The following is a 14,943-nucleotide window of genomic DNA, read 5'->3' on the forward strand; positions in this document are numbered from 1 at the left end:
AAAATGAAAAAAAAAGGAAAGGGCGTTAAAAAATTCCCAAAACGGCCCCCCCTTTTTTTTTTTTTTTTTTTTTTTGCTCTCAGCTTTCTTTTTTTATATTTTGATAAATGAGCAGGTGTTCTATTCAAGTCTATTCAGGTTTTCTTGAATATCTTGAATACTCTGATTTGGAAAAAGAGGCTCTTTTGATGTCAAAAGGTATTTAAAGGAATGTTGTTAACATACTCAAAAGCTACCAGTCGGCCTCCTTTTGCAGCATCGTCCCAAATTGTTGATAGACCTCCTTGTACTACGGCTCCTCTTGCTATTACAGCTACAAATCCTGCCAGCATGATCACCATCTGCAGTACGTCTGTCCAGATAACTGCTTTCAGGCCACCCTGTGACAGAATTCATATGATCAGACAGGGCAGGTTTGAAGCTAATTTAGGTCACTCTTGAATGTTCAGGGCTTGATCAAGGATATGGTTCACTAAACATTCATACTATGAACTGAATAATGAGTATAAGTTGTATCACAAACTCCAATATCACGAGAACCCCAGAGCTCAAATGTGGTATTTTTTTGGCAGAACTCAAAAGAACAGAATGGCAAACTTTGAGTTAAAGATTGCATTCTCCATTTAATTTATTTCAAACATGAATTAAATAATGTGCAATAGATACTTATTTTTGAAATAATAACACAATACGAACCAAAGTACAATAGATGATGCACACTGCCCCCGTTGCCACCAACACTCCCCACAGATCCAGCCCCGTAACTAAACAATTTGGAAAATTCTCCATTATAAATAAATATACATTTTGTAACTTTCTACTATCTTTTCTTTTGGATTTATAACAGCTGTATCTGTACGAGAAAATAAAAACAAACTTTTTTGTGTTAAGACTTACTTTGGTTTAGTGCAAGAGCTGGAGCATAAATAACTAAGCCCGTGTAGAGAGCCTGAAAAGCAGGACCATTAATGAATTAGTTCCAAACACAATGTGATCATATTTATATCGTCATGGCACAGGTATCTACAATCAGTAATGCACGAAGTCAAAATGAGAAAAGAACAGATGTTGTTTGTTGTTTTAAATGTGCATCATTAAATTTTTTTAAATCTTTTTTATTTTTATATTGTAACAGTTATCTTAATATTTATGATTGTTCCAATTTATTATCCTATTTTAATTAAGAATGTGTGGGTTACCGTCTGCACAATGTACATGGATGTTCCGGTCAGCCGGGTTATCCGATTAAAGCGCCGTTCCAGGTACTAGAAATGAAAAAAATAATCCACATATAAACATCATTCAAATGACTATCCCATCATTCCAGGCATATTGAGAATTTGAAAAACAACATGCAATTGTGTCCCCGTTTTCGATAAATTTCCAGGATTTGTACTTAATTTTATATGATATTGAGATTTTTTTTTTCTTGTGTTTTTCAGATCTCATATTAGCATTTAACTTATATCTTTTACCTTTACCTTTTTACTTATTTTGCAAACCCAGAAAAGGTGAGTCACAAATTATTTAAGCATCTAAACAGTACTTTCACGCTGGGATGTCTTACTCATAAAATGTCAAAGAGCTTGTAGCAATCCATCTATATTTCCAGAACTTAAGCATTTTTTCCTGGTTCTGTTCTTGCCACTACAAAAAAAATACACTTGATAAACTGTGAGTTCAGTGCCGTAAGGATCTTGACAAAAGTAAATAAATCAGCTCATATAAGGATGAGGCATTTGTCAAGTCTTTTCTAGACTTCTTTTAGTTTCTTAAGCCCTAGCTTTAATATGCTGTTTATCTTCTTGTTTTTTTGCTAATCTTAAAAAAGATAAAAGGTATTTTGTCCCAGTCAAAGTGTGCTATCTTGGGCTTGTTCTGATTCAACCAAAGATGTTTTGAAGACATTATGTTTTTTGGCATGCTGTTACTAACACAGTATCTACCTACAGAATAACCTTAAAAGCCTTTTTAGCCATTAAGTCACAGTTTATTGTTAGATGGTTTAACAAAGAAAATAGTCAGATGCTACCAAACTTAAAAATATTTTTTAAAAAGCCTTAAAAATGCTGTAAACATGATACATTGTTGCTTAAAATTCAAAAGTATGATTCTTATCTAAAAACACTTTTATAGCTTTGCTGTTTCTTGAGACTTCTTTTTCTACTGCAGCTTTCTCCTAGTATACAATAGTTTAAAATGTGCAGTATGTTCCTACCTCATAGGCACTGGTGATCCCCAGTCGGTAGAAAATTGGTACAAATAATTCAGCAGTGATGGCAGACATGATAGCATAAGAAAAACCAAAGAGCCAGAAGGCAAGACCAAACCGGTAAGCCTCTGAGGGTGTTCCAATGACTGTGATGCCAGACATGAAGCTGGCTGTCAGGGACATGGCGACTGGCACAGCTGTCATTTGTCGTCCACCTAACAAAAACTCTGCACTGTTGTTCTCTTTCCGGCCCCGGATGGCTTGGAAAAGGCCGATGCTGGCTGCTCCCAGAATCGTTGCAGCAAACACCACATAATCCCAAGGAGAGAAAGTGGGCACTGGGCCACCTGTTCCAACCATTGTTGATTTATGAAATGAGCGGAAGAGCTTCTTTGAACCTAAAATCACAGTAAAAAAAAATATATATATATATATATATATATATATATATATAATATTAGCAAAATACAATCTTGCTGAAGGTATATGTAAAACATCATAAGCATTATAAAAAACGCTACATTGAAGATAAAAAATAAGCTGCTTTTTTATTGAATAAATTATAGAATTAATTTAACTTACCTCTACTCTTAAAAATCTCTCCTCAAACCTTCACAAAGTGTTGATGCTTCCAAACACTTAAAGACTTCAGTTCTACCTTACCTTAACTTTGTCACTTCAGTGATCAGTAGTTCATTGATAGTTCAACTACCTCTCGTGCAACTGGAAGTAGTCTGGTCAGCTTTAATGCATTCAGCAGACAATAAAGATTAGTTCACTTAGGTTAATGATCCATCAAGGACACAAGTCAGTGAAGCCTGGTATAATTTCAAAGATTATAAAAGAAAACGATCTGTTGGTGTGTCTCTGGTTGGTCACTGGTGACAATTAAAAGGTTCTTTGTTGTCAATAAATCTATTTTTTGTGAGGCAGTGACACATTGATGGTAGGTCTGTTTGTGTCTCCTGGTTACACAGTACCTTTTGGTTAAATAAAAAATTCAAGAGGGAGGGAAAGTTGAGTCTTCAGGGTTTGGTCTTCACTCCTTCTGCTATAACATATTGTCACTTGTGATAATATTTCTTTACTTAGTGTCATCTTTCATCACCTTTTCAGCATATTACTTCAAAATAATGACTAATTTGTAAAATGAATATTCAGCTTAAAACAAAAATATATAAATTCAGACATACTATTTATAAAGGTTTAAGCTTTTGTTTTTTTGTGAATATGTCAAATATATTTTTGCTACCATGAGATTTCATATTTTAATATGTCTGCTTTGTAAGAATTAACTGTAGAACGAGCAACAATAATTTAAGCGTTTAATAAAAATGACAGGTTATAATGTTTTCATAAGATTTATAACACCTGCACAGAAGCAATGAGATATCCTGTTACACTAATGCTGATTCACACTCGGACATGCATTATTCTTTGTCACTGATAAAGGATAAGGCTAATATTCTGCAAAGATAAATGTTATGAGATGTTGACAATACTGTCTAAACAATTGTGACCTAAGAGAGGAATGAGTATAGCCTTTTCAATATGTCTGTTTTACTTGGAACACAGTTACTGTGTGTTTGTCCATATGAATCCAAGTGAACTAAAAACTAACAGATAAGCACCGAAACATCAGTGTGTTCAAAACTGCTGCATTTTGCTTCATAATCACTTAATGTTTCCAAGACACTTTGACTAGTCTGGCCAATCATTACTCAAAATTACAGATAAGAAGTCAGTGTATAAAGCTTTTATTGGGTGTTTTTTTTTTTTCTAGCTTTTATTTGTCAGTAGCTTTTTGTGACCAATGGCTTCACTGCCTATGCCGACTGTGAAAGCAGATTAGATAAACCTGAATGAAAAGTGTATGCTCTGCTAATTTGTTTTTACCAGCTTACATCTTTGCTGACATCAGTTTTTAACTCACAACAACCAAAACCGTAATTCAGATACACAATAACGCACACAAAGACATTATTACGTCTTAACTTCTGTTAATTTTTAATCCAAAAAAGGCTGATTTGTTTTGAATAAAGTGGTTAAACCCGCTCTTTAACTTATGCAACCCCTCATAACTTATGTATTGTTTCCAGCACAAGATTTGTGGCACTTCATGACATCTAGTGGACAGTGGATTAGAGACTGCTTTCAGACAAAATTACATTGTTATTTTCATTATGCTATTCATTAAGAGCATCAATATGTTCATGTCATCTACGAAATGGGCTAAATGTTCAGTGCACCTCTTTCGTCACAGATAGAAGATAATAGTTTGGATTAACATGGATTAGATTATGTTTGTATATATATCTACGGTTCATCTAGAATGTTCAGACTCAGAACATTACTACATCTGTCAGTGACTGCATCTCTTAAACTTGATTCTTTTGAACAAAGAAAAGAAAAGTCATTTGATATAATCCTATGTTTCTTTTTTCTTTGCTTGTCTTTCATTACTTTGCAGGAACAAACCTGGTTAAGGGAAAACCACCTGGCTGAAAATGGAGACATCAGCGTTCAGCTGCTGGGTTCTTTTTCTGCTGATTTACCCAGTTGTTCCCATGTGTCTCCCCACAGAGTTCACATTGTTCGTGGAAAAGCCAGAATGTGACTATTGTGTGGCGATCAACACTACTATCTGCATGGGAGTTTGCTTCACAAGGGTATGTATTTCTTTGTAGTAACAGAGAAAATGCTATTAATTTTACTGTATGAAAAAAGTAAGTTTGTTGCACAGATGTCATATAATGTAAACCCCAAGATGAGCTAATTTACTCAGAATTGTCAGATTTCAAGTCTGTATGAGTTTAAAAATACATTTTTGATCAAGATGAGTAAAAAATGCTGAGAGAAAATGCATTTCCTGACTGTGTTGAGAAAAATAAAAATGGATTAATTACTTCTGCTGTGACCTAAGTCTGTTAGTTACAGTCTCATACATAGTAGTCGTGTAGTTTTTAATTCGTCAATCTGACAAAACTTTGTTGGCCAGCTTTCTAGTTTACTCATAAATTTGGTAAGATTAGCTGTTATTTCTAGTACATCATTTGGAAACTAAAATATAGATACACACTCTTTGCATGTTTGTGTCCCAGTCAAATGAGTTTTTCACAGGTTCATTCATCAGCTGTTTCCCATGTGTTTGTGTGTCACTCAGGACAGCAACATCGGGGATATTTTCCACTCACGCTTCGTTTTCCAGAGAAGCTGCACCTATGATAAGGTGGAATATCGCACAGTCATTCTGCCTGGCTGTGCTATTGGCTCTAACCCTGCATATACCTACCCAGTAGCTATCAGCTGCCACTGTGGTGCCTGCAGAACTGAAAGGGATGAATGCACACGCAGAGTCAACGTCTACGATGCTAACTGTGCTAAACCAGTCAGACGCGTTTATCCTTATCCCGGTCAAAGCAACTACATGATCCCATTTTAATCCTTCTGTTTATGTAAGAAAATAAAGGTTTTTACTTCTTATCTTATAATAGACCGTAGATGGTTTGCACTGTTTCATTCTATTTAATCTGATTATTGACTAATAAAGCTATAGTTTGACATCTTAGTTTACAGTTGATTCCACATATTTTGCTTAGCATTGTTTCCATACTTTCTCTTCCAGACTTTTATTATTTACTGTTAAATAGATTCTCTGAATAAAAACCAATTAAAACTGCATCATCTAAATGGCTCTCTGAATCAGATGTCCTTGAGTTAATCACATTCTGTTTCTTACCGTAGCTGTGTGTTTACTGCATAACAAACCCGAGGCTGTTTACATCAGCAGGTCACCTCCTGATTCTATATTTACCTGTGAAGTCATTCAGAGAAGTATGTGATTGTTGACACAACTCTTCTTTTGAATGGGGTTAAACAGATGGGTATAAAATTTGAAAGACTTGGCCCACTGTTTACAGGCTCTTCTAAACAGCACATTTAACACGTCTGTTTGTTAGCAGCGTCTATGTCTCATCCTAAATGGGGTTTATGCTAGTAGACTGTCCACAAAAGGAGTTTCAGAGACAGCTGGAGAATATAAATAGCTCAGAATTGTGAGTGAGACAATGTTTCATAAAGTCATCTTCTGGGGTGAAGTGACATTGGTCTTTCATAATCACTGATTGTATGAAGCTTTCACATATATTTTCCTAAAACATTAAGACAATTCAATGGTTTTTGTTGGTTCTAAATCTCAGATATTCTCACAAATTTCCTTAAATATAAAATAACAAAAGCGTTTAACTAAAGGGCCGCAAATTAGATTTCCAGAGTGTCCCTGGCAATTTGTTAAAAGGAATTGCCAAGAGCCAAAATTTAAAGTCTACATTAACTTTGTTAAAGATGTATTTTAGAACCAGAAATTAAATCCAGTTTATAAGAAAATATAGGCTAAAAACTGCTCTACAAAATGTTCACAATGACACACCCTAAAAACCTGATCCTCTGTTTGGCTTTGGAGTGAGCTGACATAAATAAGCACTACCTTTAAGTCTTGTGACACAGAAGTGAGAATATTTGTGAAGTTACTGGTCTGACCCGTCTAGGTTTTGGAATGGGTTCTCTCTAAAAGACAAGAAATGAAAATAGGTATGGTCATTCTGATTTTTAACATCAGGATATCCCAGAGGAAAAGCTTACAATTGATCAGTTTCAGTTTTATTCCACTGGCCACTCATATTTTATTTAAAAAAATTGCAGGTGGAAAATTATTTATCAGGCTATATAATGATCTGTACCCGAAAAAAAATATTTGCCATCATCAAAGTACTCAAACTCTTCCCACTGTATTTTGTATGTTTGTATTGACATTTTGATGCTTTGTCTTTGTGGATTGTCATCAACCTAAACTTTAGCTTCTTCCAGAGATTCCCTATCATACTCTGCCTGGGCTTCTCCAACATGTTAATATTACATCCAATCACAGGCATAAAGTTAGTAAAAATAAAAGGCCTTATTTTAAAACTAAATGTGCCGGGTGAATGAATAATATCTGAGGTTGGCAGTTTGCACCCAAAAATTGTGTGTCCTTCTCTGACAGCAGGTATTAATGAAGTTTCCTATAGTATCTAAGCAGGTCTCAGCTGATAGCTCAGCTCCACTTAAATTATGGCACTTTGCAAATCCAAGCATTAATTAAAGGGTTTTACAAAGCAAACTAAACAGAAAAGTAAAAGAAAGGATAGATTTTGTTCATCGTACAGTATTTCATAATATACTGAATACTTCTTCATAGATTGCTCTTCTCACTTTCTTTTCCTGAATCACTACTGCTACAGTTAACATTGGGTTTGTTTATTTGTTTCTTTGTTTGTACTCACAACCAAGTGTGTTTGAGTACAAAATCCCACAATCAATGAATTAATCAATCAAATTTTATTTGTATAGCTCATTTCAGCAGCAAGGCATTTCAAAGTGCTTTACAGCATGTGACAATGAATAAACGGAAAGAAAGAGAAAGAGATTTTGAAAAAATATATATAAATAAGAACATAAGTTAAGTCAAGTTTATTTGCATAGTACACTTCAGTAACAAGTGTCCTTTGACTTTGAACTGCTCTGGCAGTTCAAAGACCTATAAAGACCTTTATAGGTCTTTATACAAAGACCTATAAAGACCTGCAATTATGAATATGTGTTCCTTTTCAAGTTCCAACATGTTGAGCTACATTAGATCATCTCTCTCTTCCTGAATCTACTTCTGCTGAAACACTGGAGAAAAAAGGAAGCACTCAAAATAAAATAGGCTCATATGATTTACAAAGTTGTTTGGCTATGACTCTTAAACCTAACAGGTGATAGGTCACTGTGGCTTAAACTGCCTGGCTGTAGTTGTGTTTTGTAAATCCTACTAACCTACAGGATGAAACAGAGATTCCAAAGGAATTTGCCTGCCTCAGCACTGCATGGAGACCAGCTATGTAGTGAACATGCCAATCACTTTTTCAGTCAAACATCATACACTTTTGACTGTGTTTGGTTTACTCCGCTGGGCAAAGCAGTGACATGTTGAAACAACTCCTGACAGCTTACAGTGTATCACCAGATTAGTATTACATCAGGAATATATTTTTTGATCCTGAGAAATTTGCTCCTGGTATTTGCTTAGTGAGTAACACCTGACACATGTAAGCTAAGAAGTAACAGATTATGCTTCCTTTAGTCAGTCAGCTGTGTTAAGTTGCTGTAATAGATAAGGAATCCGACATTTGGCTGCTGAGCTACATTAGATACTTTTAAAATTTGTGACAACCAAGAATTTCAGCACGCAATTTTATTTAAATGGTAGAAAAGAAAAAAAAAAACAGTGTAATTGTATGCTCGTCAAAAAGGCCAAAGCTTTACCAAAGATTAAAGTAATACTGCATTGCTTGCACCAATATGTTTTTAATTTATTAAGGCTTTAAACTACTAAAGCCTTAGTTTGAATTTTTTCCCACGTGTCTATTAAGGCTAATAACTGATTGAAGTTGATGCCACCTTTGAAAAAAGTACTTGCTTGCCTTGCAAATAGTGTGCACCTCTCTGTGTTACACAAGCTTTTAGCCACTGGCTATATGCGTAGAACCGGTTCCTGGTAAATGTTTCAAACCTTTCCAGAACAATCCTCCCGTGTTTAGCATTCAGCTTGTAATATTCCAAACTGTCTAACCTAAAAGAGAAACTTTTCTAGAAGAATTTACCAGATTGCCAAACACAGGTCATATCTGCAAGATACATGGTATTCATATTATTTTAAAGTGGAAATATTATCAGTGTTCTAGCAGTATTTATTTATATACTGAGTATAAAGACGATTTTCTGTAATATTCTAAACCTGCAAGAACATCCTCAATACTTAAGAGCTACATTTCAGCACCTATGAAGAAATATACTTTTTTAATCATTCTGGCAGAGTGCAAAAGAAGGGAAGCATATAGATTAGTACATTATAGTAAAATAATCAGTACTGGAATTTTCAAATAAAAGTAATCTATCAAAAGCACCAAGTTTGTTTAAAGATATAAAATATAAATACCTCTTATGCATTAAATCAGATGTCTATATTTCTCATACTGAAAGCTGAATAGTGAAAAGGAAGCAGGACAAGAGTATATAGTCTTGTTACAATAAGCCTATTATACTACTATTACTATTCTTGAAGGAATGACAACTTTGTTAGCATGGAGACAATCCTTAAAACAATCAATGAATTAATACATTTATCTGAAAACAAATGGTGCTTCCATCAGTTTTATTTTGCATAGCTACACAAATTTAAAATTTGAGTTCTTTAAACAAACATGTTTTGCTTAAAAGAAGTACATTTGTAAAACTATAAGCTGATGCAGAGTAGAATAGAATAGATTAGAGAACAGAAAGATCTAGTTCCCTTTTGTGAATCCATCAACACCCACGCCTCAGGGTTCTTTAGCCATGACAAATTTAGTAGTTCATCTTAAATTAGCCGTGACCCAAGTATAGATGTATGTTAAGAATGAAAAATATATTTTGAGAGTCTACCCCAAGCTTTTCTATTCATGCATTTTAATTTTAAATAAAATTTTGAGCTTTTTAAACAAAAGATTATTTTTACATTTAACCCCCGCCATCTGCCTCGTTCCAGCCAGTCACTCACTCGTTCTAACATTTTAACTGACGGATCGATCGGCCAACGGGGACGAAAAGAGGAGCGATATCTGAACTCTGATTGGTTCTTATGGAAACGTCTTCACTCTGATTGGTTCTTATGGAAACGTCTTCACTCTGATTGGTTGTCATTAAGGCGTATGCTGTAACAGTCTTTGCCACCATAAGACCAGTGGAAATTTCCAGTCGGTCTATTCATTGCTATAAAACGGAGGTGAAAAGTGGTTGAAAGCGAAATACACTTTTAACGACTTAAAACTCTTCTTAAAGCTGCATAAGACAATTATTTGGTAAGTACCTTGCTATATTTACGTTTTAGTGAATAAATAATCTACTTTAAATCATCGAATTTGAGTTCTTAGCTGTTTTATTTAGTTTTGCGGGCTGTGATGGTTTGAATGGATGCTTTACGTTGCTGTTCTTTATATCAAGCAGCAAACGCCATAAGGTCTTAAAAATTGGTTAGTATTGTTTGCGACCATGACACGTTCTACTTGTCCTGAAGTAAGAAAATTATTTGCTGTCAAATTTTTTATCATAATCTAATGCTGGAGAAGGAATTCAGTTATTGAAATTATGAAGTAAACTTGTCCTACTAATTTAGATATGTACTATATGTAGACACTTTCCTTACGAAGAAACGTGTTTTTGATCTCCAGTTATCTAACTTTTAGCCAGTACATTTCTGTAAAATTTCTATAGAAGGCGGGAATGCCCTTTTAAGGCGTTCCGGAATGTAAATAGACGTTGTGGTGAGTGGGTACATCACAACCATGTGACTCTGAAGCATACAGACAAGTTTAAACCTGCAGCTCTGGGTGGGCGGGATAACTTCAGCGTTTAAAAGTCTGGGGCTACTCAGGATTCTGTTCACTTTTTGGTTTTATCTCTCCAGGACACCACTTCCCAGCTTAACTGCAAGCACTTGACTCTACATCTCTCCATTTTCCATCTTCACTTGTGACATATAAGAGCCAGCATGTCTCAGCAGCAGATTAAGTAAGTTTCATTATTTTATTTGGATTATTTTAAATGGGTAATGTGTTCATTAGGCTTTAGTAAAACAGTTTTCTCTGTTTCTCCTTCAGCCTCCCTGCCAAACTCATTAATGGCGGTATTGCCGGTATTGTTGGGGTTACGTGTGTCTTCCCCGTTGACTTGGCTAAGACCAGGTTACAGAACCAGAGAAGTGGGCAGCAAGTCTACAAGAGCATGTAAGTATTTATAGCTACAATCTACACAACATGGATGTGTGGTTTCAGGGCATTACATCTACTACGTCTGTGTTAATCTGGTGCTATCCTCTCTAATTCCACAATGACGCATGAATGGAATCGGAGTCACTGTGTCCTGACCTGATGGATTGTGACAGCTGTGCATTGTTAACTCCTCCTGTTTTTTTTGAGGAAGTCGCTTTAGCTCATTTGGGTGGAATTTTACAGCCCAACCGAATATTCTAGAATATTCTGTTACCTTGTGCAGAAAGTTTATGTAATGTTTTTTTTGTTTAATGAAGGATGGACTGCCTTGTCAAAACTATTCGATCGGAGGGATACTTTGGAATGTACAGAGGTAAGATTATACATCTGATTATTAAGAAGCTTTAGGTTAGCACATGTGGAAGTTCAATTTTTATAGGATTAATTTTAGGAAAATGGTAAGCTCAGTGTCGAGTTGTTGTGCAGTAGTTTTATTTTTGGTTTTTGAAATGAAATCAAAGTAAATGTCAAGACCAATTCCAATTTACTGATGCTGTTAAACACGGTACTACACACTGTTTTTGTTTTTTTTTTTCCCCTTTTTTTTAATGTTTAAATCTGCAAAGAAAATGGAGACCATTAGGCTAGGCGTTTGCTCTTGTGAGGAATGCTGTTTGCATCTGTGTTTTTCCATATTACAGACTTGGGTCCCCCTGGGATATTGAAGGCTAGCCGATAAGGCGCAGCCACGCTGGAGGCAAATATTAATGGTTCTTACAATATTGCTTCTACTTAAAACTATAGGCTCAAGTTTTATGTTTTGCCATCTGTTCTGTAATTTGACTTCCTGTCATTAACTACTTGGTTGTCTCTTCACTGTCCTGTCAACCTGTCATTACTTGTTCTTTCCTTGACTATAACATTACAGTCTTTGTTAGATCTTGCAAATTAATCTGGTCTGATCTATTTTATTTTATTTTTTTCAATGTTTTAATACAACATTGTACAACAGATAACTTTGCAAGTTTGTCCAAAGTCTGAAATATGTGTAGTCTTAAAGTCAGCCTGTCTTGTCACTAACAACTTTTTTGATTAAATTTGTCGTTAACATGTTTACACACTTGACTCATTTTAAAAAGAAAAATGTGTTTGAATTTTATACTTCAACTTTGTTTCATTCCCCACCATTCCTTTTCTGTCATCTTTCCTTTAAAACAATGCTTAAGTGTAATGTTTCATGAGATAATGTGCTTTGCCAGAGTTATTGAAGCAGCTTTAAGTTGAGTTCTATTTTATGATGATATAAAAATATTGACAGGCAAATGTTTCTGTCATTGGAAACTAGATTGTGACATCGATACTAATTGTGAATTTGTTTGTTCCTTAGGGGCAGCAGTAAACTTGACTTTGGTTACCCCTGAGAAGGCCATCAAGCTGGCAGCTAATGACCTCTTCCGCCATCACCTTTCCAAGGACGGGTGAGTGCATTTGTCTAGTGTCTGTCAGAAATTTAATGTGTCACAACTTATGTCTGACTCATTGTTTTCTGCTAACAGAAAAGGCTTAACAGTATTCAAAGAAATGCTAGCAGGGTGTGGTGCAGGCATGTGCCAAGTTATTGTTACTACCCCCATGGAAATGCTCAAAATCCAGCTGCAGGATGCAGGCAGAATTGGTAAGAAAACCATTGAGTAACGGAGAAGGTACTTCATCCTACAACCTAATTTTTGAATTTTTAACGTTTCTAATGTATACATATGTTTTTTTCTTTTTTTTTTTTTGTTTAAGCAGCCCAACAACAGAAACCAGTGATGATGTCTCCCACAAAGCTGGCGGTGACGAACACGGTGCTGAGTCGCTCGTACAACTCGGGTCCTGTGATGTCTGCAACAAGAGCCGTGTCGGCAACGCAGATTGCGAAGGAACTCCTGCAAAAACAGGGCATCCAGGGCCTGTACAAGGGCCTGGGGGCAACACTCATGAGGTGAAGCTCATTTTTATTCAAAAACGGCTTTCCCCCCCCCCACTCCATATAAGAAAAAAAAAAGAAAGTTTAATATTTACTAATGAAGATTTTGTTTTATTTCTTTCAGGGATGTACCCTTTTCTATTGTTTACTTCCCATTGTTTGCCAACCTGAACCGACTGGGCAAACCCAGCCCTGCAGAGTCATCGCCCTTCTACTGGGCCTTCCTGTCAGGGTGTGTTGCAGGATCTACTGCTGCGGTTGCAGTCAACCCTTGTGATGGTAGGTTTCATTTTATCCATTTGTCATCAAGTACCAGTAGCAACAAGTCTTAAAGAATGTTCTTTCTCTATACAGTGGTGAAGACCAGACTGCAGTCCCTCAACAAAGGAGCAGTTGAGGAGAGCTACAACGGAGTTATGGATTGTGTGAGGTAAGATGGCACATTCTTTCCACACCAGCTACTGATGCATACTTACCCTGTCATACGTGGCTCTAAAAATACCCTTCCTTCTGTTTTGACAGTAAAATTATGAGGAAGGAGGGGCCGTCTGCCTTTCTGAAGGGGGCAGGCTGCCGTGCTCTGGTCATTGCACCTCTGTTTGGAATTGCACAGGTCATGTATTTTGTTGGTGTTGGTGAATATATCCTGGACAACTATTCTCCAAGTTTCCTGTCTGTCTGAGCTGCATCAGCAGGCCATCTACACACTGGGCCTGACGTAACTACTGGCAGCTACAATCAGTTTACAGCCAAAAACAGAAATCATCTTTATAGTTTGACAGCTGTGTCGCACTTTGCACACTTTTGTGACTTTGAAACCAACTGAGCCCATCATTTGCACTTGAATCTGTTGACCTTTTTTAAGGTGGTGGACTCAGAATTACAGTGTTCTTGTATCCTAGTCCCAAAACATTCATGTCTGGATTCCCTCTATGAGGGAGAGGAACTCACTCAGACCTAGTTTTGTGTTTAGTATTTCAGTAAAAAAAAAAAAATATTATTATTAACAAGTTATCTTGTCATTTTAAATACATTTTTCCCTACAGTTTCCATTTATGTCATCATACTTCCACTTAGAAGATTTGTGATGGCTAAATATATGGGGCCCAGTTTACACTTTAATTCTGTAAATGTGTTTTGTATTCTGCTATTTTAATATTTAGTTGTTTTATTGGATTGATCTTGAGCCTTCCTACTGGTGTGGGACCATGAAGGTTACCAAACCATAAAAAGCGTCCTCGTACAAAATCCTGTTGTTTGCATGTCCTTTACAAAACTTGCTATTATATATATTATGTTTGTGTAGGCCCTTTTAGACCTTTACATTTATATTATTCTAAGTATCACTGGATTATGTTGCAATAGAGCAGAATTTTATTAATTGGGTTCTTGGAGGCAGCATTATTCACTTGAATTTAACATTAATACTGTGAGAGATGACTGTTGCATACTGTCACTGTGATGACTTTTTTTACACATCATTAAAATGTTGTTTTCATTCATTTTGGTTGCATGGTACACTTTTTTCTTATGCAAATATTTTTATTTGGTGTAAAAGTGTCCTTACAGCACCCTTAGAGTTTTTTTTTTTTTCTTGAATAAAAAAAATAAACTCACTTTTTGTGTATTTGTTAAGTTGGATTGATCCTTCATTGCTGGTGCCTAAGTGATTAGCACCACTGCTTATTTTTATATACCTTTTCAACGCTTCTTCTTCTAGAAGACATAAGGTTGGAGTATAAACGGTAACAATACTTTTTGGCTGGCTGTTTTGGGTCTCTTCAGCCTGCCCAAGAAGGTTGAATTTTTCTGGTGAACTGTTGATTTGGGTAAATATTGCAATGAAAGACTTTAAAATGTGCTGGAATTAACAGTATTCTTGATGAAATTAATATTAACAAGGACATTGGAAAATAAAAAATCCTTTTAACGCC

At 35.7% G+C, this 14,943-nt stretch overlaps 3 protein-coding genes across 7 annotated transcripts in view; 2 read left to right on the forward strand and 1 right to left on the reverse strand.

The window, feature by feature from the left end:
* The window catches only part of slc5a8l (solute carrier family 5 member 8, like), a 17,628-nt gene extending 7,384 nt beyond the window's left edge, over positions 1–10,244 (reverse strand). Inside the window, exons 1-6 of one of the 2 annotated variants that reach the window (XM_015019656.1) lie at positions 2,795–2,949; positions 2,219–2,610; positions 1,200–1,265; positions 898–949; positions 697–764; positions 226–380 (exon numbers count right to left, since the gene is read on the reverse strand). In XM_015019656.1, coding sequence (XP_014875142.1) covers positions 226–380; positions 697–764; positions 898–949; positions 1,200–1,265; positions 2,219–2,572 — 695 coding nt within the window. In that variant the 5' untranslated portion in view covers positions 2,573–2,610; positions 2,795–2,949. Of the gene's footprint in view, positions 1–225; positions 381–696; positions 765–897; positions 950–1,199; positions 1,266–2,218; positions 2,613–2,794; positions 2,950–10,205 lie in introns of those variants that run through there. The other variant, XM_015019655.1, reaches the window with a different exon arrangement.
* Positions 4,555–5,780, forward strand: tshba (thyroid stimulating hormone subunit beta a). 2 transcript variants are annotated; one of them, XM_015019665.1, is made up of 3 exons: positions 4,555–4,573; positions 4,683–4,881; positions 5,376–5,780. In XM_015019665.1, exons 2-3 carry the CDS (start codon positions 4,720–4,722, stop codon positions 5,652–5,654), a joined length of 441 nt encoding a protein of 146 aa, XP_014875151.1. In that variant the 5' UTR covers positions 4,555–4,573; positions 4,683–4,719; the 3' UTR covers positions 5,655–5,780. The 2 variants fall into 2 exon arrangements, with proteins under 2 accessions (XP_014875151.1, XP_014875150.1); XM_015019664.1 differs by lacking the exon at positions 4,555–4,573 and having other exon boundaries at positions 4,580–4,881.
* On the forward strand, positions 9,987–13,765 carry LOC106937915 (mitochondrial glutamate carrier 1-like). Of its 3 annotated transcripts, none has more exons than XM_015019662.1 (10): positions 9,987–10,131; positions 10,737–10,840; positions 10,930–11,055; positions 11,358–11,413; positions 12,428–12,518; positions 12,597–12,715; positions 12,832–13,024; positions 13,134–13,288; positions 13,364–13,439; positions 13,532–13,765. In XM_015019662.1, the coding sequence occupies exons 2-10, from the start codon at positions 10,821–10,823 to the stop codon at positions 13,689–13,691; spliced, it is 996 nt and encodes a 331-aa protein (XP_014875148.1). In that variant the 5' UTR covers positions 9,987–10,131; positions 10,737–10,820; the 3' UTR covers positions 13,692–13,765. The 3 variants fall into 3 exon arrangements, with proteins under 3 accessions (XP_014875148.1, XP_014875146.1, XP_014875147.1); XM_015019660.1 differs by having other exon boundaries at positions 9,989–10,131; positions 12,829–13,024; XM_015019661.1 differs by lacking the exon at positions 9,987–10,131 and adding an exon at positions 10,271–10,345 and having other exon boundaries at positions 12,829–13,024; positions 13,532–13,759.
* The last annotated feature ends 1,178 nt before the right edge of the window (positions 13,766–14,943 follow it).

The sequence above is a fragment of the Poecilia latipinna genome, unplaced genomic scaffold (assembly GCF_001443285.1).
Source record: "Poecilia latipinna isolate Pla-1442-1.1 unplaced genomic scaffold, P_latipinna-1.0 Scaffold2466, whole genome shotgun sequence".
Classification (NCBI taxonomy): Eukaryota; Metazoa; Chordata; class Actinopteri; order Cyprinodontiformes; family Poeciliidae; genus Poecilia; species Poecilia latipinna.

Bases quoted from the DNA above. Each gene is read 5' to 3' on its own strand.
- tshba (XM_015019665.1), top strand. From the start codon at position 4,720: ATGGAGACATCAGCGTTCAGCTGCTGGGTTCTTTTTCTGCTGATTTAC. The intron at 4,882-5,375 runs GTATGTATTTCT...TGTGTCACTCAG, and splicing joins TGGGAGTTTGCTTCACAAGG to GACAGCAACATCGGGGATAT.
- LOC106937915 (XM_015019660.1), top strand. From the start codon at position 10,821: ATGTCTCAGCAGCAGATTAA. The intron at 12,519-12,596 runs GTGAGTGCATTT...TTCTGCTAACAG, and splicing joins CATCACCTTTCCAAGGACGG to AAAAGGCTTAACAGTATTCA. The intron at 13,440-13,531 runs GTAAGATGGCAC...CTGTTTTGACAG, and splicing joins GGAGTTATGGATTGTGTGAG to TAAAATTATGAGGAAGGAGG.